Raw genomic sequence first — 23,771 nt, forward strand, 5'->3', positions numbered from 1 at the left:
TGGTACAGAAGTGGAGGAAGCAAGAAGAATGAGTTTAATAAAGTTTGATTTATCTGACTGCTTTGTTTCGATTAATGTGCCTTATAATCCCGTGCACCTTATGGTCCAAAAAATAAGTACTGCACACTGCAGTTTAATGTTGCAAAGCACCTCTTTTTAACTTCAGTGGATATTATACATGGTTATGCTCAGGATATGTCAGCCCATTTCTACTGGAAATGCCTTTTGGTTAAACTTTCAGCAAGGAATTTGCATTTGCACTGTTACATTTTTATAAAGCTTTAATGTACATAAAAACCAGCTTCTTGTTTAAGTGAAAATAAATGATAGGTTGTCTTTTTGCGCTAGTAATGTTGTGGAGTTGTATTTTGTCTCGCATCAATTATATCGTCAGTTATATCGTTATCGCAAATTTTCAAATATATATCGTGATAAATATTTTTGGCCATATCGCCCTGCTCTAGTATGAAGGACACCTGTCCACAGAATCACTTTCTCTCATCCTAACTCACACTAAAAAAAATCTAATTTGGGTTGATCAGACCTCTTGCCACAGATTTTCAGTTCAGTTCTTGTGTCATGTAGGGTACCTCAGCCTTTTCCTCCTGTTTCCCTTCATTAAAAATGGCTTCTTGATAGCCGCCCCAAGGGCTGGGGCATATCATACCGTTCACGGTAATACTGGTATAATGTCGGGCAACGATAAGAAAATGAAATATCGCGATAGAATATGGGTAAAACCCGCATGCGCAGTGCTTTTGTTTTTTATACGCACATGCCGGAAAAAGCACGGCGGCGACGGAGAATGAGAAGGGCGAAAGGGGATCGTTAAATGAACCAGAATTGGTTTGTAAAAATGCTGCAACTTCAGTGGTGTGGAACTGGTTTAGCTTTCGTCCGTCAGATACACAACAAAGCACTATTTTTGGTAGAGCATGCTAGCTGGCCATCGTTATTACCGTGTTTTTTGGAAAATACGACACACTTAAAATCAATCCTTTGATTTTTCTGAAAATCGACAGTGCCCCTTATAATCCCGTGCGCCTTATGTATGAATTCTGGTTGTGTTTACTGACCTCGAAACGATTTCATGTCGTACACGACGCTCGAAAATCTGTCAAATGTTTCAGTACGACTTTGCTAAGCTACGAAGCCGCACCGCTTGATGGATTGTCGGAGCATTACGGCTATCGTTGGCAGGAGCCTGGCGGAGTGATACGTACTGTGCTTCAACATAATATTACCGTATTGTGTGTGTATAACCTCTTTTTAAGTTTTGTGGATATTATACATGGTTATGCTGAGGATATGTCAGCCAGTTTCCGCTGGAAATGCCTTTTGGTTAAACTGTCAGCAAGGAATTTGCATTTGCACTGTTAAATTTTTATATAACTTTAATGCAAAAAACGGCTGCTTGTTTAAGTGAAAACACATTGATTTTATTTTTTTTTTGCACGAATAAAGTTGTGGAGTTGTAAAGTATTTTGTCTAGTGTCGATTATATCGTCAGTTATATCGTTATCGCAAATTTTCAAATGTATATCGTGATAAATATTTTTGGTCATATCACCCTGCTCTAGCCATCCCTCCACTGAGAACATTTCTGATCATCAGAAATGTTCTGTGCAAATGACTTAAAGTCATGTCTTTAAGAAACGGGATTTTTCCTGTTTCTTAAAGACATGACTTTCAGATACTGTTCGTCTGCTGTTGAAAGTCTTAGACCTGCCAGTTATTTTGAGGGAGAGGGATGTTGTTGATGCAGGATTCTAGCTGCTCAGCTGTCCTGGCTTCTTCTTCTTTGTCTCTTCTTTCTTATCATGATGCTCCAGATGTTCTCAGTTGGTGAGGGTCACAAAAATAACGCCATAGCAGGCCAGGTCGGCCATGCTTTAACAGATGCCATACATGGGTTAGCATTGTTATGCAAAATATGGAGAGTCGTCTAAAAAAGGTGTCATTTGGATGGACTATCTGTTGGTTTAGAACATGTCTATACCTTTCAGCATTGATGGAGCCTTTCCAGATGTGCCTAATTCCTTTGGTCTTCAGTCAGGAGGATGTGGTGCCCATGTTTTCCAAAAACAATCTGGAAGGGTCTGACCTCAGAACAGTTTCCTACTTTGCTTCAGTCCATTTTAAATGAGCTGTGGTCCAGAGAAGAAGGCAGAGTGTGTGCATCATGTTCACTGGCATCTTCTTTGCAAACACACACATATACGAAAATTTGTGTACATATCACTATGATCAGTGTTTTGGTGATAGTGTGAAATTGCCACACCCACAGCCTTTATGCTGTCACAGAGAGTAACACAAAGCATGGTTTGCATTACAGTTTCTCTGTTTTTACTCCTATGCACACAATTTTCAGAGCAATAGAACTCCAACTTCTACTTTGGTGATGCAGAAATGAAATCCTGCTGCCGGGGGCTGGTTTGGCTTGCTTCTTACGTATCAGCTCTTCCCAGCAGAGATGAGAGAGCAGAGCAGGCTTTGTGACAGCCCCCAGCATTAGATGACAGCACTGCTGTTAACACACAGCATCTCAGCTGTGTCAGCTGTCCTGAGAGATGATCTGTGCAACTATGAGAGAAAGCGCTCCGTGCTCCTGATACAGATCTGTGTTGTGGTAAAGTGTCAAAAACTGTGATGCTGATCATGCTGATTAAGAAACAGTCTATTACTGACAGAATGTAACAGACTGTAACAGCTAATAGTCTATCAATGTCAGTAGTGTATCAATGCTGCGATTGTCCTTTATTAACTTTTAACTAACAGCATCTGCTGCAACTGGTTGGGAGCGAGGGGAGAAAAGACAAGAAAGACAAGAAAAAGGAATGTTCTTTCTCAGACTCACTGAAAGCATTAGATGATTCAAATCAGCTGGACAGATCGCCAATCGACATACACAAACATATGTTTTATTTGGCACAGGTAAATTATTCAAGCTCATTAAACTGGGATAGAACAGTTCACATGCTTCATACATTTCATTAAATGTACTTATCTCTGGTGATTTAAAGTGAGTGTTCACTTTAAATCAAGTGTGCACCCTCCAAACAACTGTCCAGCATATGCTGCATGGGTGCAGAGTGACAAATGCTGCCTGTTGTCTCCTACATGTTGGAGAGCTGCTCTTTTGTGTGGATCTTTTTCTGCAGCATGTTGACAATAGACAGTGCAGGAAACATGGAGCTAAGACAACAGATCCATTGAGACAGTCGTCAGCGAGACAAAGGAGTCATTGGCTTTACTGATTAACCATCACACAACTAAATATGAGATCACTGCGATGGCCCAGCCTACAGCAGTGACAAAAGTAGTAGGAGTTACACAATTCATTGCTTCACTCACATTAATATCCAGCCCTTAGACTTCAGTCAGCCTTTGTCTAAACACGCACATTTATCTTAAAGATGATATCAGAGAAGAGAGGTCTTTGTGGTCTTTTGTTCAGTCCGCCATCGTGCAGTTTTACAGTGATTATTTCTGTACCCTAAACACAAAACATACAATTGTGACTTGTACATTCCATCAGAAGCCACGAGTATAAAGAAAGTCTGTCAAGTTCTTCCACACCAAACTCTCTCATTTCTTTACGGGCTTTGCTTTGTGCACTGTTATGCACTCATTTTGGAACAGGAAGGGACCATCCCCAAACTGTTCCCACAAAGTTGGGAGCATGAAATTTCCAAAATGTCTTTGTATGCTGAAGCATTAAGTGTTCCTTTCACTCGAACTAAGAACTAACAGCCCCACAACATAATCGCTCTCCACCAAACTTCACAGTTGGCACAGACAGACAAGTACCGTTGTCCTGACAACCGCCAAACCCACACTCCTCCATCAGACTGCCAGATGGAGACGTGTGATTCATCACTCCAAAGAACACTTCTTTGCATTGTGCTATTTGATGTAAGGCTTGGATGCAGCTGATTGGCCGTGGAAACCCATTCCATGAAGCTCTTACTGTTTATGAGCTAATCTGAAGGACACATGAAGTTTGCAGGTCTGTAGTGATTGACTCTGCAGAGAGCTGCGGACTGTGCACTGTGTACCTCAGCATCCGCTGACCCTGATCTGTAGTCTTGCGTGGCCGACCACTTCACGACTGAGTTGATGTTCCAGTCAGTCCCACTTTGTCATAAGTTCACTGACAGTGTGGAATGTGGAATATTTAGTAGCAAGGAAATTGCTACTAAACTGGTCAGCTGGATGGCCCAAAACATTAAAAATCTAAAGACATATGCAGGCTGGAAAAGTGTTGTCCCGGAGGGATGTTGAGCAGTTCAGAGCAGCTGATGTTTGAACAATTGCAGAATTGCACCCTGGTAAAGGAGCCTTCCTACATCGGTCTTATGTTACACTGGACTGCTGTGTGTGTGGAACAATCATTCTCTATGTGTTGGATCAACATGTAACACACAGATGCAGCACACACAGTACGTGGGTGAACGGCTGTTGTCATCAGTCACGCGTGGATCCCGTGTTTGTGTGTGACAGTGTCATATTGTGTCACCTGAGAACGCTCAGAGAAAAATTCTGCAAAGAACTGAGGATGACGCTTAGTTCTTCATCCTTGTTTCGGAGCACAATGCTGTGTGCTCAGCACAGAGAACTTTACAGGAAAACTCATGTACTGCAAACAGCAGCCTCATTCTGCTTTCTCTCCCTCTGTGTTTCTTTGTTAGATCCAGAGAGAAAGCCATGTGCTCTGTCCTGTACAGCCCAGTCTTGAACACAACGCAATAACACCATGTACAGGTAAGGCTTACAGACTGTCAATCCACTTATTTTGAAAGGAAGTAACCAGATCTTAACACCAGTTTACCTGCTACCAGTACAGCTGAGCAGAACCCTCAAGAACTCGTATTTAATGTGCTGTAAAATGTGATGGAGATGTGTGGAAACACTTATAATAGTTCCACTGTAATAAGCACGGCTCAAGCTATTTCTGTTTAATTCCATAGTAACATTTGAATCAATCAAACATAAGGAAGAGTGATGATCGCCTGCAAACACTTGAATCAGGGCTGCAAAATGCAAAACCATGTAATAACACGTGATTAGCATTTTGTAGGCTTGAAGGTGGTTTTAAATGCGTTTTGAGTCGAAACACTGATTTCACTGCATCTCTGATGAGGTTCTGTAACGAAAACTTTGCATTAAAATGGATTATTTTATTATTTAATGATAATTTGAGTAGAGTTATCAGTAGCAAAAACCAAAGATTGTTATTAATACATTAATTAGATTATTTAAATAGAATATTTGTATGAATGTAAACACTCACTGAGCCACATGGTACAATTCAGAACATAAACTTTCATTTATTATTGCAGTAAATTTATAGCTTGAGCACTTAATGTTCGCTTATTTATTTAACCTTTAAACTTTATCAGATAAAGTGTGCTTTCACACACCAACCACAGAGAAACAGGCAGGCTGTTTCTCTGTGGTTGGTGTGATATGAGATAAACTTCCTTTCTACCAGCGCTATAGCATGCCACAGTCTCTAATGTGACAACTCATGTTGTCTTTCGCTCACTCAGCAGGAAGTGATTGACCGTCCTCCTCCTTCTTCTTCACAGATATTCACACAGACCGAGGAACATGTGTGTCACTGTGTTTGGTGCAGGGAGAGTCGGCGGTGGAAGATGGCCTGAACGTCACTCCTGAGCTGGATGATGGTCTAATTCACAAGGTACACACACACACACACACACACACACACACACACACACACACACACACACACACACACACACACACACACATAGACTTTGTGAAATACCACATTAACTGTTGAGGAATTACAGACATTTCTATGCATAGTCCAAAGTTTCAGAGGCTCAAACCTAATTAATCAAACATGATTTTAATTAAAAGAATGAATGAATTTGTAGTGACTGCTTGAAGTTTAGCACCCAAGAACATCACCAAATGCTGTGTTTCCTCCTTTAACATCCTCTGCCAGGACTGTAGAGCAGCTGCTGTTTGTGGGTCTTTATCTTTCACTTCTATCTTCTGTAACTTAAAAGCATGTTAAGTTGAAATCAGGGTACTGACTTGGCCATTGACGAATACGTCGCTTCTTTGCTTTGAGAGGCTCTTGGGTTTTTTGGGAGCTTTTGAGTGCAGACAATTGAGCTTTGAAGTGCAGTGTTTATCCTGCTGGAAGCAGCCATCAGAAGACGGTACACTGAGGTCATACTGGGATGGACACGATCAGCTGCGATAGCTCGACTTATAGATCCCACACCCATACACCACCAGCCTCAGCCTGAGCCACTGACACTGGGCAGGAGTTTACATCAAAGTCTGACCCCGCCACCTGAAGGAAATCCAAACTTATCAGACCACACAACGTGTTTGACATTTGTATGAAATAATGTTGCCGCGTGTTCATAATCAATGCTCTCCTTACTCCCATAACCACACACGCACGCACACATACAAAATATCAGCAGTTTTGGTGCAGCAGAACTTCTCTGCTGTCACAGAGAAATATTTGGAGCTGGTCAGAGTGTGAGCAGTGACTCATTTTTTCTGGAAGAGGCCTTTTCCACCAGCTTTTCTCATAATCCTCCACAGACCACATTCAGCTCTTTCCCTGAGAACGTTTTCTTACAGGGCCCTTTCAAATCACTCCAATGCCCAGCTTCTAAAATATCCTATTATCCTATATTAAAAATCTACTACAGTGTGTGTGTGTGTCTCAGTGCCCTAGCTTTGTGTTTGTTTACATCTTTGTAAAATCCACCTCACATTTCTCCCCTTCTCTCCAGCCTGAGGCTCCTCAGACTGGTGTTGGGCACATGGACAGCCAGGCCTGTGGCGCCCACTCCTCCACTAGTAATGCACTGATGCAAGAAGCTGTCAGTCCCAGCAAAGCAGCTTTGTCAGTGGACACATCTGGCGCTGTGTCCCCTCAGAGCTCCACACTGTCCTGGATGTCAGAAACGGAGGACAGAGGTAAAGCACACAGTGATACCTGAAACTGTTATTTCCTTGAAGAAGTTAATAATTACAAGCTCTTTGGCATGTTCTACTTCCTGTCTGTCTGCCTGTGAGCTGATAGTAAATCTGTCTGTTGCTATGCACAGTAGATCAGGACAGATTTCACTGAGGTCACAGACACAATGAGCTTCTGGTGAAATCCAGCGAACATTTACTTCAGAGTTAGAACATTAGTCATTAGTATTTGTAGTAACTGTTTGAACGATGTGCTGGGTGTGTTGCATGTGTCCTGTTACGTGTTCATTCTTAACCGGTGAGTGGTTGTAATATTTTTTTCTGACATACATCTGAGGAGGAGGAGGAGAAAGAGGAGGAGAGGTAGAGGGAGGAGGCGATGAAGAAGAGAAAAAAGACCAGCTTCCAGAAACTCCAGTGTCATCAGCCGTCTTGCGCACATCCAGTCGCTCCTTGTCTCCGTTGCGTCGCCATAGCTGGGAGCCGGGCAGGACCAACACAGCCACACACATGGAGCTCTCACAGAGCAGGTACTGGAACCTCGGGCTGTTCTGACACCGAGCCACTAAAGGACCATCTTCTAAGTAAAAAATATGACCCTCTGTATAGTTGTGCTGTCTAAGGAGGTCTTTCCATAGATGTGAATGCTAAGATGCAGCTTTGTATCAAAGCTGCATGTTAGCATTGTGGAGGCCTTCTTGGTTGGACTAGAACAACATCTGTGGCTTTGGCATCAGTCAGTTGTGCTGTCTAATGCTCGGGTAGCCTTGAAATTGTGCTTTGTTGTGCAGCTTAAGCCTTGTATCGGGTCAGAATCTGTCTCATTTGGCTTTTAAAACTTTATTGATGGGTCTCCTTGTTCACACACTTGGTGTCAACACGAGAACAGATGCTCCGCTCCCAACTTTATTGAAAAATCCTGCTGACGTCAAATGCCAGATTGGCTGATATTTTTCAAAACACAATTGCATTCAGAGTTAGTTACATGAACTGCGTTTGCAAACAGTAAGTGCAAACACAGCAGCCGAGCATCTGCTCCATGTCGAGCAGCAGGAGAAATTAAAGCCAGCTTCCACATCTTTGTTCACAAGTGTATCTTCCTCCTGTTGTCATCAACAGTCCGCCTGCCCCTTCCTTCAGCTCACTGAAGACCGTTTCAGGAGAGGTGAAACAAGCCAAGACCCCTCTCCACAGAAGAAGGTAACCCCGTCTTCCATGACCTGCTTTATTCACGCCTGCCTCTGTTTCCTTGCAGGGCCACATACTTTTTCTTTTTGTGCGTCTAGGCTGATATTTCTGTGAGTCGTGTTTCACACATTCAGAAACAGCTGAGAAATGACTGATTTACTGATGAAAAGGACAGCACGTATTCAAATGTGAGGCAATGTCAAGAACCTTAAACTGAGTTGTTAGAGTGTGAGTGCAACACCGCTATTCCTCACAGCAGCCGAATCAGGCTTGCATTCCTGCCTTCTTACTAGAGTGCAGCCTCAGCCTGCTCACACGGCAGACACTCCCTGGCCCAAGCATGGCATCCAGTGGAAAAGTCATCAGCGCAGTGAGAGCAGCAGGTCAGCAAAGTGTGCTGAGACTGAGGTGGAGATGGAAAGATTCCCTTAAACTCTGGCTGTAGTGCTGAGATGTATGATTATTACCTCTGTACAGTATTTTCTGCATTGAGTTGTGCAGTTCAGGCTGTGTTGCTGTGATGTGAGTCCAAGTGTTATGAATTAAAGCAATGTGCCAGTTTTCAGACAAACTTAAATTAACAGCTTAGACACATCTTTCTCACCACAACACCATTATCATTAATTCTTGTTTTAATACACCCCTGCCATCAAACATCTTCTCTTTCTTTTCTTTGTTTTTCTTTGCATGTTTCTCACAATTCGTCCCCCATCTGTCCATTTCTCCAGTATGAGCTGGTGTCCATCCAACCTGGTTTTTCCTGATCAGGAGCAAATAGACAGCAGAAGGTAAATGGCAGAAGTCAACAGTAATACACAGATATTGTTTCGTTTCAACAGCTCTTCGATAGAAGAGCGACTTAAAACCTCTGACTATGATGTAAGACGAGCACAGAGAAAGATGACACAACAACATACCAATGCGCATTATGAAATGAGGTCTGGTTAGACGTGTGGTTCAGCCTAGCAGGCTGCTGTGTGCTTTGTGGCTGCACCCTGCTTCTCTCTCTCTCTGCTCCAGGTGCCAGCCTCCTTTCTCTTGTGGAGCCGGTGCACAGCTTTTCCACCCAGACACTTTATTCTTATTCCACTCTCTGCCCAAGTCTTTTGGTGAAATATAACAATTTGGGGGTTCGTCCAGGATGTAAAAACAGTCAAACCCATCCATGGTTTACCCCACCTCTCGCCCTATGACAGCTGGTCACCAACGACACTGGTGTATAAATCAGGATTGTGCATGCATGGATGGATGGATAGAACCTGGACATGAATACGAACCGGAACTAAATTAAAAGAAAGTTGGCAGAAAGTCCTGAAAGGCTATAAAAGTATAAAAGTTGTAAAATAATAACTACTCAGCATAGCACACTTACTATGAGGAGACAGACACAGAGCAGAGCACTGGTTTTATACTACAGTATTGAGTGATAAGTGGAGGAGCCGTGCACATCACCAGCAGAAAACAGTGTGCCACCTGAGTCAGGAAACATGGTCCTACTTCATTTCTCCTTTCATCCAGCCACAGTCTAGAAAGTCTAGAAGTGGGCACAGAAGTGGTGCAGGACCAGACACAGTGTGCCAGCATCAGTGATCAGGAGGTGGTGGCTGCAGGCAGGAGTTCACAGGTGGAGAGCCTGGACAGGGGGTCTCTGGCCTCCCTAACCGAGGAGGAGCAGGAAGGAGACAGCAGCAGCATTGATAGCCAGGTGTGTCCTCTTACTTTTTTTTTTTTTGCTTTGTTATTCGATGAGAGGACGGATTTATATACTTGTCATTTTCATTTCTTGTGTGTTGTTAGACATCATTGATTGTCAGCTGTCCTGCCATCTTTCATCATCCAACTCTCACCAAATCCATCTCCATGGTCACCGTCACTCAGCGGGACGTACAGGGTGAGTCTCTCAGTCCTCTGTCTCTGCCTCTCGTTTGTTCTGAGAAGTAAAGATTCTCGACGTTCTCCGCTAAGATTCTTTCATCCTGCTGCACCCATGAATACCTTTTAGCGAGTGGGTTTCCTCCATCAAAGCGACGAATCAGCTTCTCTGTCAGTATCTCTCCGCTCCTCCCAAAAACTAGACGCTTCTTTTCCATTGGCTCTTCCTCCAGTGATGAGGAGGAGGAGGGAGGGAGTAAGTATGAAGATTGTCCCTGTAGTGTTCCCTCTGTCAGTCTGGTGTCCTGTAACACTGACCATCAAAGCAGTTCAAATGTGTCGACCCATTGCTGGACCCCACGTGTTTGTCTTCAGAAGCCTAAACTAATAAACTAGTCTGTGTAAGTGTGACGAGTGTCTCCCTTTCAGTGTGCCGTGTTCAATGTGACCTAAACCTCTGACCAGCTAGTGCATTAACATTACTTTCAGGTGGTTCTTTTACTAAAACAGTGTTATTGTCGTAATATTACCCATGACAAAGTATGAAGGGAATGATTGATTGTTTGAGCAGCCGTGCTGAAGGCTGCTGCAGGTGAGACACTTACACAGAGCACATAGGATGCAGTCTGTAAACACGAAGCCGCCCACAGAAAAGGTAAGGCAGGCTATCAAGGAACTGCTGACATCTGAAAAACAGTATGTAGCTGTGCACGTTTATTTTTCTTACGGTACTCCTGCCAGTGATACAGAGCACGGCACTAGTACTGACTCAGCACATCTGCCAATGTCTTTGGTTAACTTTGTGTTTAGTCATTTTATTAGGGTTAGAAGTGCAATGGAGTTCATCAGTCATCACTTTTGTTGTCATGTCAACCAATTACTAAAAGCAGGCTTTGCTTGGTAACTGTGGCGTTGAAGACATTGCTGTGCAGTTCAGACTACAGCTGTGTTGTCCTGATCAAATGATGATTGTCGTCTTTGCCTCATGCAGGTGTGAACTCATTCTGCAGTCACTCTGGGTCACTGGCATCCAGGTAGGAAGAGAAGCTAATAAATCTTTTTTTCTCTGCTTCACTTTTAAAGCACATCATACTGAAGAGATGCAGCACAGGCTGCATGTAACTGAGTGCATGGCACGCTGATCCTGTTGGGTTTTTCATTTGAGTTTGTTATTCTGTTTCTTCAGGCCCATGATTGTAATGTTAATGGGTTTCAGTTATTTGAGAGAACAGGAAAACGTTTGCTGATATAAATAGAAATGAGCGTTGTGCCTTTGAAAGTTCCCTTTGTGTTGTTCAGTATTTCAGAGGATGAGCCAGGTCCCCTGCAGAGCGAAACTGAGGGAAAAGGAGGGCCTAAAATTGGTCGGAGATTCAGCTACCTCCGCAACAAGATGAGCAAGAAAGTCAAGGTGAGAAATGTTTACACACAGGATGTGATGCAGCCACTTCTTCTTTTCTAACACTCTGACGTATGTTTGGAGATGACTGTAGAGCGTAACGCTGATGTGTCCATGTGTGTGCCCTGGCTGATAAAAACCAGGGTATTTCAGTTATATTCTTTATTTTTGCAAATGTATTGAAATGCTGAATTTTTCCATACTTTGTCAGGTGCATGAAGTATTCAGCACAGGTGAACATTTGACTGTGTTCACTGTGTTTTTGGGTAATGAAGCATTTAAAACACAGCATGCCAAACTTTGGTGGCTGTAGCTCAGGATGTTAAGCAGGTTTTCTGCTAATCGCGCGGTTGGTGGTTCGAGCCCTGGCTCCTCCAGTCTGCAGGATGAAGTGTCCTTGGGCAGGATACTGACCCCATGTTGTTCTCTGGTCCAAATGTGATTAATCGTTGGAATTGTGAATGGGTGATATATAAAGTAGTTATAAAAGCAGCAGTCCATTGTAACTGCTCGCAGTTGGAGCTGTCAGACTGTTTGTTTGCGGGCAGTTCAGCATAGCACTGCAGACTGTCTGCATGTTGTATCTGTCAAAGGGGGAAGTGTCAAAATTCTGTGGGTTGCTGCAGAGAACACAGATGTCATGAAAGACAACTAGTTTGTAATGAAGTGAAACCAACTGTCTGTTCTTCATGCAGGCTTTTTGATAGTTTCTTTTTTTTAAGTCACAAAGAGCTCCATTGTGGCTCTCTTTCTTCTTTAAGTGAACTTTTCCGCCATGATTCCACCTGTACAGAGTCTTCACTGTCACTCTGCATGCTGGACTGCACACAGCCATGTGTGTGTAAGTTGTGTACTCTGTGACTAGGGATGCATACAAACTGACCCAAATATACCTGCAATATTTAAAGTTTTGTTTGTGAGTGGACTGGAATTTTTCTCATGGTTAGCAAAAATACACCAGATACTAATATAGTGCTTTGGACACCCGGACTATATGATGACTATATGATCTGATAATCAGATGATCTGTGGCTTGTAAGCCTGGCTGGGTCATACAAGCACAGTCAGGCTGACCCCACTGCAGCTACTTGTGGGCTACTGTGGTGAAGTCAGTGTGACGATAGTTTGTGGTTCACTGCAGAGCTGTGCAGTTACAGGTCTGCACATCAAAGCCGTGCGTGGGATGTTGTGTAAAATGGAAATAAAGATGCAGTGCAATGACTTACAAATCTTACAAATCTCTTAAAGTCATGTTTTATTCACAATAGAAGACAGAAACCATATCAAGTGTTTAAACTGAGATATTTTTATTATTCCATGAAAAAATCGAATAGTAAAATGTTTTTGATGTGCTGTGTTTGCCTTTTATCACAGGATGATACAGGTTATATGCCAAATATCAGTGTGGACACAGTGGCATTTGTTGGCATTTGTTAGAGGTAATTAGTCTGAGTTCAGACGAGTTTAATGTGACTCATTGTGCATTTCTCGTACGCAGCAGACCCCCTACCCAAAAAACCAAAGAGGGAACTGAATTTAAATAAAGTTGAAGTGAAACCAAATATTCAAATAAATGAATAACTGCACTAAAACTGAGACGTAACAATACAAAACCCTGCTGAAACTGTTAAAGGAAATCTGAAGCCAAAAACAGGAATGAAGTGTGACATCATACATCTCAGAAAAAGATTTATTTTTATCTAATGCCATCACATACGTTATGGTAAAATAGTGGCTTCATCAAGACGGACAGAACTCTGCAAAACAACCAGACAGACAGCAAAAGAGGAACTGTGTGTGTGTGTGTGTGTGTGTGTGTGTGTGTGTGTGTGTGTGTGTGTGTGTGTGGGCATGCAGAAATGAACAGTGCACTATCTCAATTCAAAGGAATGAGAAATGTCAGGTTTTGAAGTGTGTTGGTGTCTTTGCTGTTTTCAGGACAAGGAGAGGAGGGGGGAGGGTAAGCAAGAGAGCAAAGCACGAGAAAAGGCCCCCCTGTGCCCCCCCGGCTCCACGCTGTGTCAGCACAGCGGCAGACTCCTGTGCAATAAGGAAACGTTCTCCTGCAACAGTAAGGCCCTCGTAGCGCTGTCTTTCTGACACGTGCCAGCTCTCTTACTCTCCTGCTGCATTTCTGCTCTTTCCTTCCTGCTTTTTATTTCACCTCCAGTCTGGGATCACCACTTCCTCTTCTCCGTACTTCGTTATCTCCATGCGTTTTCACACCTTTGATAACACCATCATACTGCTCTGTGTAATAATGCTGTAGTTGTTTACATAGAAGTGGTTAGTCGTGATTAGTAGTGGTTAATAGTCTGGGCAGTCATCAGACAGCAACAGGGTTCTGTGTGGCTTGTGCTTGGTCCTCCTCTGCCTGTATGGTTTTTCACCCACAGTCCACACAGCTGCTGGGCTTGCTGTGGTAGGATCCACTCTGTACTTGTTTGGCCTTTAATAACAGGAACAGAACCAGCAGACCTCTTTTGTACCCCAGCCTTTACAGACAGAGCTGACTGGACAGTATTTGTGGAGTTGCAGACTTGAAGCCTCAAACTGAAGGAAAATACTCAGGGTAAGATGATGGAAGGTGTTGCAGGTACAAAGAAGCTGGAAAACTGAGCAAAAGAAAAGGTTAAAGCTGAGTGGGACAGTCCGGAGGAGGCAGCCAAACCTGGGGACAGAACCTGCCAGTTTTTCTGGCGGATGATTTTATGCTTGTTTCTTTATGGGTTTAGTTTTTCAATCATCAGCCATAAAAGGCTGATGGAGTACTGTTGTAAGTGTGTGGACGGCATGGATGCACAAGTGTGTGAATGTGATGACTTCAAAACGAGGCGAGGTATGAGTTTGACATTGATAGCATAGGTGTATCTGCCTGGAGGCTGAGGGGTAGCACTGACCAGCGCTGGTATTTCTTCTTCCTGTGAGCTGGACTGAAGCCATGGCAGCAGTCACTGCCTTCTGGTTTCTTTGCCTTTGCACGCAGAAGAGAAGAGTGTCAAAGGATGTTGTAGTGTTAAAGAGACGGAAATATCAAGGCTATAGCTGAATAGTCCAAAACTTCCTGTTCCACTTCACGGTGACCTTGATGGAGAAGGTCATGAGGTCAAGGAAGAGTGTTAAGGAGAATTTCCGAGGACCAATGAAGAGAAGCACGGTGCTTAGAGGCTCCAGCTGCACTCAGACTTCCTAAGAGAGTGATGCTGATGATGAGGCTCCTCCTTAGTGAACCCACCACAGTACATCCAGCTATGAAGTGAAATATAGCATGTGTGTCAGAAACGCTGCTGCAGAGATGAGCCACTGTAGCTCCTGACATTATGGCAGCTGTAAGAATAAAGCATTGCATAAATGTATGTGACCTGCCCTCTAAAGTGCTGTGAGGTCAGTAAGACATTAAAGTATGTGAGATGAATGTGGCACCCTGTGTGTGTGTGTGGTTGGGGGTGAATACACTAACATAGCTGTTTCTGTGCTGCCTGCAGACTGTGGGGTCCTCGTCAGTGACAGATCCACGGAGAGCCCGTCTGTCTGTGCAAAGAACAGAATAAAGGTAGGTATGGTACACAGACTCATGATGAATGTGTTACCATCAGGAATAACTGTAGATGAACAGCTAAACCACATGTTCTAATTTAGAGGTGAGGTATAAATCCATCATAAATGTATTTTACAAGTCTTCTTTAAGTTTAATCTGTCATGTTTGTCTCTATCAGCAAGCGGCGGTGCCAGAAGGCGTTCCTGGGTCGTCTGTTAACACGAGGAGTAAAAGTAAGAACACATGGAGAACTTTACAGAGGAGACACAGGGGAGCGAATCAACTAAAGCTAAAGACACTTTCAAAGAATCCTTTATATCAATCCGTCTAAAAATTCCCAGTTTCCCTCAGATTTGACTGGTGATTTTTTCTGTATATGTCCTAGTGACCATTAAAATAAAGCTGTGGGTCTCAAGTCATTCATTTAGATACAGGTGCTTTAAAATAACTGCACAGCTGTGTTACTAAGAAAGCTGCTGAGTTTGAATCTATTCCACCACTCCCATGATCAGCAGAAGCCCATTAGCAAAAGAAGAGAGGTTTCCACGTTCTGTCGGTGCCGCACAAACGCACGCTGTCCGCACTGCAAAGTGCAACACAACGTTAATGTACACATGTACTTGAAGACAAATTCCTGTCTTCACTCAGTGCTGTTCCTCTGTCAGGATAGAAAAAAGGTCCAGCTGTCACTCCAAAGCCAGCGTACAGTGATGGCACAAACACAGAACAAGCTTATGATTGAGTGCAGCATGTTTGACTTTTTACTCAGTTTGTAAAAGAGCAAGTCAAATAAGGACACTGGGAGGTAGCAATGCAGCATTTCTGAAGGAGCTTTAGTTCTCATCGAACTAAAGCTCTAAAGCATGCTTGCAACTCAGACCTGAGCAGACGGAGCACACGCAGAGAGAGGGAGCTGCTTTTGATTGGTAGACAGAGCTTCTGATGTCCCAGCAGTTCCACTGATAGACACCTTCTGGCTCATAGTATGAAGAAGAGAACTACAAAAGAACTAGATTGCTGCTTTTTAATGAGCAAATAATCAAATTCATTTTCTGTTTTGATATATTTTTATCTAGCTACATCTTCTACATCATCGCTGTCGTCAAGGTCCTCATCGTCACGTTGGTCAACAGTAACAATGCCCAACGACCACCTTCCTATGCTGTCTCCGAGAAGAAACCGCAGAACCTTCAGCCCTCACAGCAACCTGGCTAAGAGCATCTCCATTAGCAACATACCATCGTAAGACGTTACGACTAATTAACTTTGTTTCTGAAAATTCCCAGTTAGCTCTAAACGTCACGTGTACACACCAGCACAAGTGACTGTCTCAGCACTGAGCACACATGCCGTCGCTCGATGTGCTCTTCACAGACGTGAAGACGGGTTTTTCTGTTCTTGTCACTAGAACTAGTGGCAGCTCCAAAGGCGTCATATTGTTCTTGCGACTATGTGATGTATGTAGAAAGCAAAGCCATTAAAATCCTGCTCATCTTCATAGTTTTGTTCCTTCAGGTTAGACGATGCTGCACTCAAGCGCCTCAAAGTGCTGTCCCAGTCCACCGACTCTCTCCATCAGGGGAGCAAAGTCAACGCTTCAACTGAGTCTCTCACTGATGAAGGTAGAACACAACACACACACACACACACACACACACACACACACACACACACAGTTTAGATTCAAAGAATGATGGTTTGAGCTGCTGTGTGTGTGTGTGTGTGTGTGTGTGTGTGTGTGTGTGTGTGTGTGTGTGTGTGTGTGTGTGTGTGTAGGTACTGAGATCACTGAGACCCAGCTGATGGAGTTTGAAAATGACATTAAAGATCTGGCAGCTGATTCTTGGAGCGGCATGGTGGATAAGAAGTTCTTGAAGTCCCTGAAGAAAGATGAAGTGAAGAGACAAGATGTCATTTATGGTAAACTGTGCTGTGACTCAGTGGGGAGTGACAGACTGCTGTCGGGGCCAAACATGGAGATAAGAGTGTTTTCTCTGCACAGAGCTGTACCAGACGGAGGTTCACCATGTGAGGACTCTGAAGATTATGTCGGAAGTGTATCACAAAGGCCTTCAGAAGGAGCTGCAGCTTGATCTTCAAACTCTGAACAAGGTGATCAAAGAGCAATTTCACCCGTCGACACGCTTGGGTACACACAGTATAACGACCTGTCTGTCCAACATTTCCCTAGATTTTCCCTGTTTTGGACGATCTCTTGGAGTTCCACACAGAATTCCTCTCATTGCTCCTGGAGAGAAAAAGAAATGCATCAACCGAGAGACAGAAAAGCAACAACTTCCTCATCTGCAGCATTGGAGACATCTTAGTTAAACAGGTGAGACGAGGACACGAGGAGGGTGTATGCGTGCGTGTCAGTGGTAAATAAAGTTGAAATAAATCCATTTCTGGTGGCCCTTACACTCCTCGTGTGTGGAGTGTGTGCTGTTGTCTTTTAGTTAAGTTCAACTCTAAGATATCTGTTTGGAAATCAGGGGTGTCGTTTGGTAGTGTCAGTGGTTGCAGTAAAGATCATGGCAGTCTTTCCATTAAGTTGCAGTTCTTTTGAGTTAATGGAAGAACTACAATATTCACAGCATGTTATGGAAAGCGCTGAATTTGCTTCCACCTTAAATGTGTTTACTTTCTTTTTTGTGACTTCTTAAATTCAGTTTTCAGGCTGCAGCTCTGTCCGCATGACAAAAGTTTATGGCAAGTTTTGCAGTCGCCACAACGAAGCCGTCAGTCTGTACAAAGAACTGCACGCCAAAGATAAACGCTTCCAGGCTTTCGTCAAGGTCAGAGCTGCTCTCTGTACACGCAGCACATCAGAGGACCTCACCTGCACTGTCTGGGATCTATGCATGACCTCAGTATCTTTGTGTGCAGAGAACAATGAGCAGCAGTGTTGTGCGGCGGCTCAGCATCCCAGAGTGTATTTTGTTGGTGACTCAGAGGATCACCAAATATCCTGTTCTGATCCAGAGGATCCTTCAGCACACCAAAGGTAAGAATGAAGACCCGTGGCAGCATCCACCGAGTCAAGCGCATCTTTCATTGTTCTTCAAACGTCACCTAAAAACTGTGCGGTGACACTGTGTCCAACATCTTTCCTCAGAACATAATTCATCCTAAACTCTTTATGAATCTCTGAACAGAGTCAGATAAGGAGCACGGCTTGGTTTCTGACGCGCTGCGCCTTGTGAAGGAGCTGATTACGGCTGTGGATAATAAAGTCAACCAGCAGGAGAAGAAACAGCGCCTGAAGGAGGTGTACAGGTACTCAGTAGTGTCAGTGATGGAGTTTGCCTACTCCTGGATCAGCTGATCACGTGGGTCATCAGAGCAGTTCATTCCTCCAGACAGTCGCCTCCCTGCCCACTCTTAGCTCAGAGCGCTCCACAAACGCTCCCAAACCAACGCCTGAAGTATACGTTACACAATGTCAACTGATGAACGCTGAATGATGAATAAGCTTAAAGGCTGGCTGATACCTGGGCTGTACCTTCCACATATATACCACTTTTCTAGTCGTGCTGACTGCTCAGAGCAGTGCTGATGTTCAGCCTGTGTTTTACTCTCTGCATGTAGTTTTAGATTTTTTCTGTAAGCTTAGCTTGCAGAAACAGCAGTGCTCTTAAATGTGCCTGAGTGTAAACCTTTAATGTCTCACTGCAGTCGCACTGACAGTAAGTCCATCATGAGGATGAAGAGTGGTCAGATGTTCGCTAAAGAGGACCTGATCAGAGGGAGGAAGCTGCTGCACGATGGAGCGCTGCAGCTGAAAAACTCTGCAGGAAGACTCAAAGGTTCATCACATTTGCATCTTTGGACCAAACCTGACGTGAATTTATTCCGACTGGAGCTCGCTGTAATATTTGTTTCTGTGTGTTGCAGAAGTCCACGCCATGCTCCTGACAGATGTGCTGGTCTTTCTTCAGGAAAAAGACCAGAAATATGTATTTGCCTCATTGGTAAGTTTGGCACTCGGCACATACATAAGATTGTACCCAAGGATTCGGTTTGATTTGGAGCCTTTGTTCCCAGGACCAGCGCTCCACGGTCATCTCCTTACACAAACTCATTGTAAGAGAAGTGGCAAATGAGGAGCGAGGTCAGTCTCCTTCCTTCTCTCACATCTTTTGCGGATTTCAGTCACTGTGTGATTCAGTCTGGCTTTTAGTCAGCACGAACCACAATGGTTTCATCAAGGATTGCCTCGTGTCTCCTGCAGGTCTGTTTCTGATCACAGCTGGCACAGAAAAGCCAGAAATGGTGGAGGTGTTGGCCAGCAGCAAGGAGGAGCGCAACACATGGATGGCCATTATACAGGACGCTATGCAGTGCATGTGAGAATACACACACACACACACACACACACACACACAAAGATCACTGGCAGATGCACTTCAAGTCCTTTCTGCAGAAGTTTGTTCCTAACATGAAGGGTCAAAGGAAATAATATGTTTTACACAAGTGTAGTGGGTGCTCAGCACAGAGCAGCGGTTAGCACGGTCTCCTCGCAGCAGTAAAGTTTTCATTTGAATCCTGGCTGAAGCCTTTTAGTCTGCATGTTCCCCCTGTGCCTACGTGACTTCCTCCCACAGTCCGAGCATGCGCCTCAGCTGCACTGGTGATTTTTAGAGGCCGTGGGTGTGAGGTGGATAAACACAAAGTAAAGTGCTGTATGGCTGTATGCTTTGATGTGGCTTGTAGGAGTGAGTAAGACTGCAAGTATGGCAGTCCGTTTACAGATGCTCCATTTCCAAAGTGTGGAGCTCAATTTGTGGATTATCTATTCAAAAAAGCAAAACTTTATTTCTTCCCTGCTGGAAGAAGTAGTGCTGCACAGTGTGAGGTCCCGTGGATAACACTGCCATCAAACTCTGTACATGATGTAGCATGGTGCATTAGACAAAGCTAAGCACAAGCACAGCTAAGTAATGCGAAAAAGGTCATTTAGGAAAAAAGAACAACATTTGACCAGTAAAGAAATCAAATACACGTTAAAACTGTTTGTGAAGCAGGAACAAAAAAAGATTAATTAGAATAATGATTAAATTAAAGTGCGATCGCCAAATTAAAAGCAGTTTAAGATGAAATGACTGACAATAATAACTGAAACCACAAATTAAAACCTAACAAAGAAGTAGAAATAAAATCTTCAGTATGGCAGACCTCTGTGCAGAGCTTGTAGGGCCTTTAAAATAAGCTTTTCATTTTTTATCTAGCAAATGAGTTCGAGCTGCTCTGTTTCCAGCAGTGCACGTTTGAGCGTTGTGAGCAATGTGGTACATTTATCTGAGCTGAAAGCAGAAGCTGGAGAGTATTCGAACATCACGCCAGGCCTTCATTTGTGTTCTGACAGGGAGAAAGATAAGGATGAGGGACTCCCAAGTGAGACGGAAGAAGACCGGAGACACCAGGAGAACAGAGCAAAGGAGATCCGCGGTGAGCAGCCGATGTTCCAGTTAACGTGCTGTAGTGGGCGGGGAGTCCCGTGTCATGTTGAGTGTGTTTGCATTTGTCCCTGATTCCAGAGCTTCTGCAGAGGAAGGATGAGCAGATTATCAGTCTATTGGAGGAGAAGATACACATCTTTAGAGAGCTGGGTAACTGCAGTCTGTCTCCAGAGGATGCTAACACATCGGTCATGGAGCGGATGTTGTTCAGAGCCACACCTGATAACGTCACCAAAGGAGAGCCGGTCATAAATGATGCTGTGAGAGAAGGTGAGCAGGCCTCTGAGGTTACTTCTCGTCATGTGCATCTCAGAGATGACGTGTTCAAACCTGTTCCTCTCTGTCAGTGGAGGCCCTGCATGCTTTGGTCAGCGGAGGTTTTGGTGCAGCGGCCTGCGGTCCAGGCGGCCTGACAGGGGGCGCCGTGGGACCAGTCTGCCTGCCCAGACGAGCGGAGACGTTTGGAGGCTTCGACAGTCATCAGATGAACAGCAGCAAGAGTAAGACACGAGCAGGTCATCAAAGATGTCAGGGCAGGTGTTCACGCTCCTGTGAGACCGACTCTGCCGTCATCACAGCAGCTGTCTTTATCATGACCAGCCTTTAAAAGCCTTCACCTCCTCTTACTGTCAGATGGAGAAAAGGAAGAGGGCGAGGAGTCAGTGGACCTCCGCAGGACTGAGTCCGACAGCGTGCTGAAGAAGGTAGGGATGTGTGTGTTTCACATAGGGTTATTCATCTCATTTAAGACGACTCATTTCTTTAATACGTTCCTGCAGGTTTTACTGTGATGAAAACGAAATGTGCCTAACTGATCAAATGGGAAGAGGCATGGCTGCTATAAACAGAGTGGGAAATCCATATGTAATAAAGAACAAGATCAGCGCAGGTATTAGTGTTATGAAGTTGAGTCGATAGTGTAGTTGATAGTGTCAGTCAGAGCAGACATCGAAGGCTGCTTCTCTGACGTCACAGTCATTTTTAAAAAATGGAAATATGTGCGATAAATGTTTTTGCACAGCACTTTACTTTTCCCCTGTGAGCCATCAGAGGTTCAGAACTTTACCATCCTCTGACTTCTGCTCGCTGCAGTCCACATCCTGATGTTACCTGACCAGCACTTTGCAATGTGCTAACATGAACTGTGTGTGTGTGCCTCAGGGAGCCACTGCCAGCCTGCAGACCCTGCTAAAGAGAAACAATGAAGTAAGTGGGCTCCTCATTCAAACACAAACAGACACACTAGTACTACTCCATCACTTTAGCTACATCACACAGGACTTTTGATAAGGACAGGACAAAGAATATATTTTACAAGAAAAGCTTCAAAACTGCTTTGAAGGTGATGCTGAAAATATGGACGTGGCTGTTTCATAAGAATACAGTTTCTGCTTCCTTTCTGTGATGAGCTGCCGTCACTGAGAATTTTCCAGTCTAAGCTTGTCTTCACTGACTGCTGCAGCTGTCTGCAAAGCCACTTCTTCTCTTCCTGTTGTTTAATGGTGTGCTGCAAGCAATTGTAGGTCCAGTGCTGCCACCTGCTGGTGGTGTTTACACATTTTATCTTCTTAGACACCAGCAGAAGGACAGAAGTTGTTGCATAAGCTGTTATTTTTTTCTTGACAACTGTGACCATCCCTAGCTCTTTCTACATGTCAGGAGGAAAATAAAGATGAACCCAGTCATGTGATGTACTGGAGGTCTTATTTGTATAAACAGCAGTTTGAGCTGTTTTTACTGACTCTGGTGTGATGGTGTGTTTCTCCAGCAGCTCCAGCGCAGTGTGACACGTCTCCATGAGCTGCTCATTTCCCTGCAGGTACACATACACGTTTACAGCAGAGGTCACGTTCAGGCTAAGTTTTCACTTTACATTGACCGTCTGTCCCTGCCTGCAGGCTGTGGTCATCCAGCAGGACTCATTTATTGAGGACCAGAGGCAAGCCCTGAGCAGCCAACTCAGCACCACCTCCTCCAGACAGTCCATCTCTTCCTCCTCCTCCTGCTCCTCGCTCTCATCCTCAACTAGCTCGCGCCCCTCCTCCCTCATTGAGCAAGAGAAGCACAGGAGTTTGGAGAGGCAGCGGCAGGAGGTGGCCAGCCTGCAGGTTAGCTCTCACTGCTGCTGCTTTCACATGTTGAGTCATGGCTGCAGTGAGCTCATCGTTCCATTGTTTGGCAGGATTCATGTTTTCATCCAGCTTCTTGTGACATCACACTTGTGGTTTGTTTTAGAAACAGCAGGCTGCACATCAGGAAGAAAAGAGGAAACGAGAGAGAGAGTGGGAGCTGAAAGAGAGAGCTCTGGCAGATCGGGAGGAGAGGCTGGGGGAGGAAGAGGAGCAGACGAGGCGGAAATGTCGGGAGCTGACAGAAGAGATGCAGATGTTACAGAGGAGCAAAGAAGAGTACCAGAGAGACGTGGAGTGGCTGAGGGAGGCGCAGAGGAGGCTGGAGAGAGACGAGGAGGCTCTGAGGAGAGACAATCAGAAGGTGGACGCAAATAGAGAGCAGGTCAGAGGTCATGTATGATGAAGGCGCTGCTAGTCTGATGCACTCGAGCAGCCTGCCTGTGACGACACTCGAGTGCTCGAGTGCCGTCACAGGCAGGCTGCTGTGTAGCTGTAGTCTCTGTGCACGTTCACCTAATCATCACAAATTAATCAGTAAACTACATGTCATGCACGCTGTAGTATTTTATGCACTGGATGTAGTGAATTCTGTTTTTCCATGTCTGCTTCCTCTTGCCATGCCAAGTTTTGGAGGTGGAGAGTGGAAATTTGGCATAATGACTCTCAGAGCCATGACAGAAGCTTCAAAAAGAAAACCAGTTGGTGGAAATGAACCGATAGATATCCTTCACCGTCTCACTCGCATCTTCATGCATGATCTAATCATTTTTGCAGTTGGAGGAGCTTCAGAGGTACCAGCGCACTCCCTCCACAAACTCAGACGACTCCTTAAGGTTCCACAGCACCGGGTCCCTGGATCTGGATTTAAAAGAAATAGCAGAACAAGCCAAAGAGGTAAGAACAAGGTCCTGCTTTAAAACCGCGTTTGTGTTAGAGTTTAGGAAGCTGCTGCATGAGCCCTTGAATGACTAATATTGTGGGTGAACATCAGGTGGAGCTCTCATCCTCCGCCCCAACCAAAGAACCTTTCCTCCGCATTGGATCCAAGAGGATGAGCAAAAACTTCAACCCCTTCTCCTCTAAGGCTCAGGGAGCAGAGAAGGAGTCCCAGCTCCCCTCCAGACTACTTCAACTGACCAAATCCAAAGAGAAGAAGGAGAAAAAGAAGAAAGGAAAAGGAGGGAAGGACGCGCAGACAGGTACAGTCA

General features: G+C 44.4%; 1 protein-coding gene across 7 annotated transcripts in view; it reads left to right on the forward strand.

The window, feature by feature from the left end:
* LOC113026245 (A-kinase anchor protein 13-like) overlaps nucleotides 1-23,771 on the forward strand; it is a 62,064-nt gene that overhangs the window by 35,403 nt on the left and 2,890 nt on the right. For 4 of the 7 annotated variants that reach the window (XM_026174784.1, XM_026174783.1, XM_026174785.1 and 1 more), the window contains 35 exons: nucleotides 4,692-4,764; nucleotides 5,592-5,704; nucleotides 6,789-6,975; nucleotides 7,313-7,505; nucleotides 8,095-8,175; nucleotides 8,892-8,951; nucleotides 9,682-9,868; nucleotides 9,961-10,054; nucleotides 11,027-11,069; nucleotides 11,335-11,446; nucleotides 13,373-13,505; nucleotides 14,920-14,987; nucleotides 15,151-15,205; nucleotides 16,049-16,214; nucleotides 16,488-16,594; nucleotides 16,749-16,892; nucleotides 16,975-17,084; nucleotides 17,164-17,307; nucleotides 17,642-17,767; nucleotides 17,859-17,976; nucleotides 18,128-18,248; nucleotides 18,648-18,778; nucleotides 18,867-18,943; nucleotides 19,017-19,083; nucleotides 19,204-19,318; nucleotides 20,338-20,420; nucleotides 20,510-20,701; nucleotides 20,779-20,931; nucleotides 21,065-21,135; nucleotides 21,593-21,637; nucleotides 22,200-22,250; nucleotides 22,330-22,539; nucleotides 22,667-22,945; nucleotides 23,338-23,457; nucleotides 23,555-23,762. In XM_026174784.1, coding sequence (XP_026030569.1) covers nucleotides 4,692-4,764; nucleotides 5,592-5,704; nucleotides 6,789-6,975; nucleotides 7,313-7,505; nucleotides 8,095-8,175; nucleotides 8,892-8,951; nucleotides 9,682-9,868; nucleotides 9,961-10,054; nucleotides 11,027-11,069; nucleotides 11,335-11,446; nucleotides 13,373-13,505; nucleotides 14,920-14,987; nucleotides 15,151-15,205; nucleotides 16,049-16,214; nucleotides 16,488-16,594; nucleotides 16,749-16,892; nucleotides 16,975-17,084; nucleotides 17,164-17,307; nucleotides 17,642-17,767; nucleotides 17,859-17,976; nucleotides 18,128-18,248; nucleotides 18,648-18,778; nucleotides 18,867-18,943; nucleotides 19,017-19,083; nucleotides 19,204-19,318; nucleotides 20,338-20,420; nucleotides 20,510-20,701; nucleotides 20,779-20,931; nucleotides 21,065-21,135; nucleotides 21,593-21,637; nucleotides 22,200-22,250; nucleotides 22,330-22,539; nucleotides 22,667-22,945; nucleotides 23,338-23,457; nucleotides 23,555-23,762 — 4,237 coding nt within the window. The remainder of the gene's footprint in view (nucleotides 1-4,691; nucleotides 4,765-5,591; nucleotides 5,705-6,788; nucleotides 6,976-7,312; nucleotides 7,506-8,094; nucleotides 8,176-8,891; nucleotides 8,952-9,681; nucleotides 9,869-9,960; nucleotides 10,055-11,026; nucleotides 11,070-11,334; nucleotides 11,447-13,372; nucleotides 13,506-14,919; nucleotides 14,988-15,150; nucleotides 15,206-16,048; nucleotides 16,215-16,487; nucleotides 16,595-16,748; nucleotides 16,893-16,974; nucleotides 17,085-17,163; nucleotides 17,308-17,641; nucleotides 17,768-17,858; nucleotides 17,977-18,127; nucleotides 18,249-18,647; nucleotides 18,779-18,866; nucleotides 18,944-19,016; nucleotides 19,084-19,203; nucleotides 19,319-20,337; nucleotides 20,421-20,509; nucleotides 20,702-20,778; nucleotides 20,932-21,064; nucleotides 21,136-21,592; nucleotides 21,638-22,199; nucleotides 22,251-22,329; nucleotides 22,540-22,666; nucleotides 22,946-23,337; nucleotides 23,458-23,554; nucleotides 23,763-23,771) is intronic. The other 3 variants (XM_026174788.1, XM_026174787.1, XM_026174789.1) reach the window with 3 other exon arrangements.

This window comes from Astatotilapia calliptera, chromosome 7 (genome assembly GCF_900246225.1).
Source record: "Astatotilapia calliptera chromosome 7, fAstCal1.2, whole genome shotgun sequence".
Lineage (NCBI taxonomy): Eukaryota > Metazoa > Chordata > Actinopteri > Cichliformes > Cichlidae > Astatotilapia > Astatotilapia calliptera.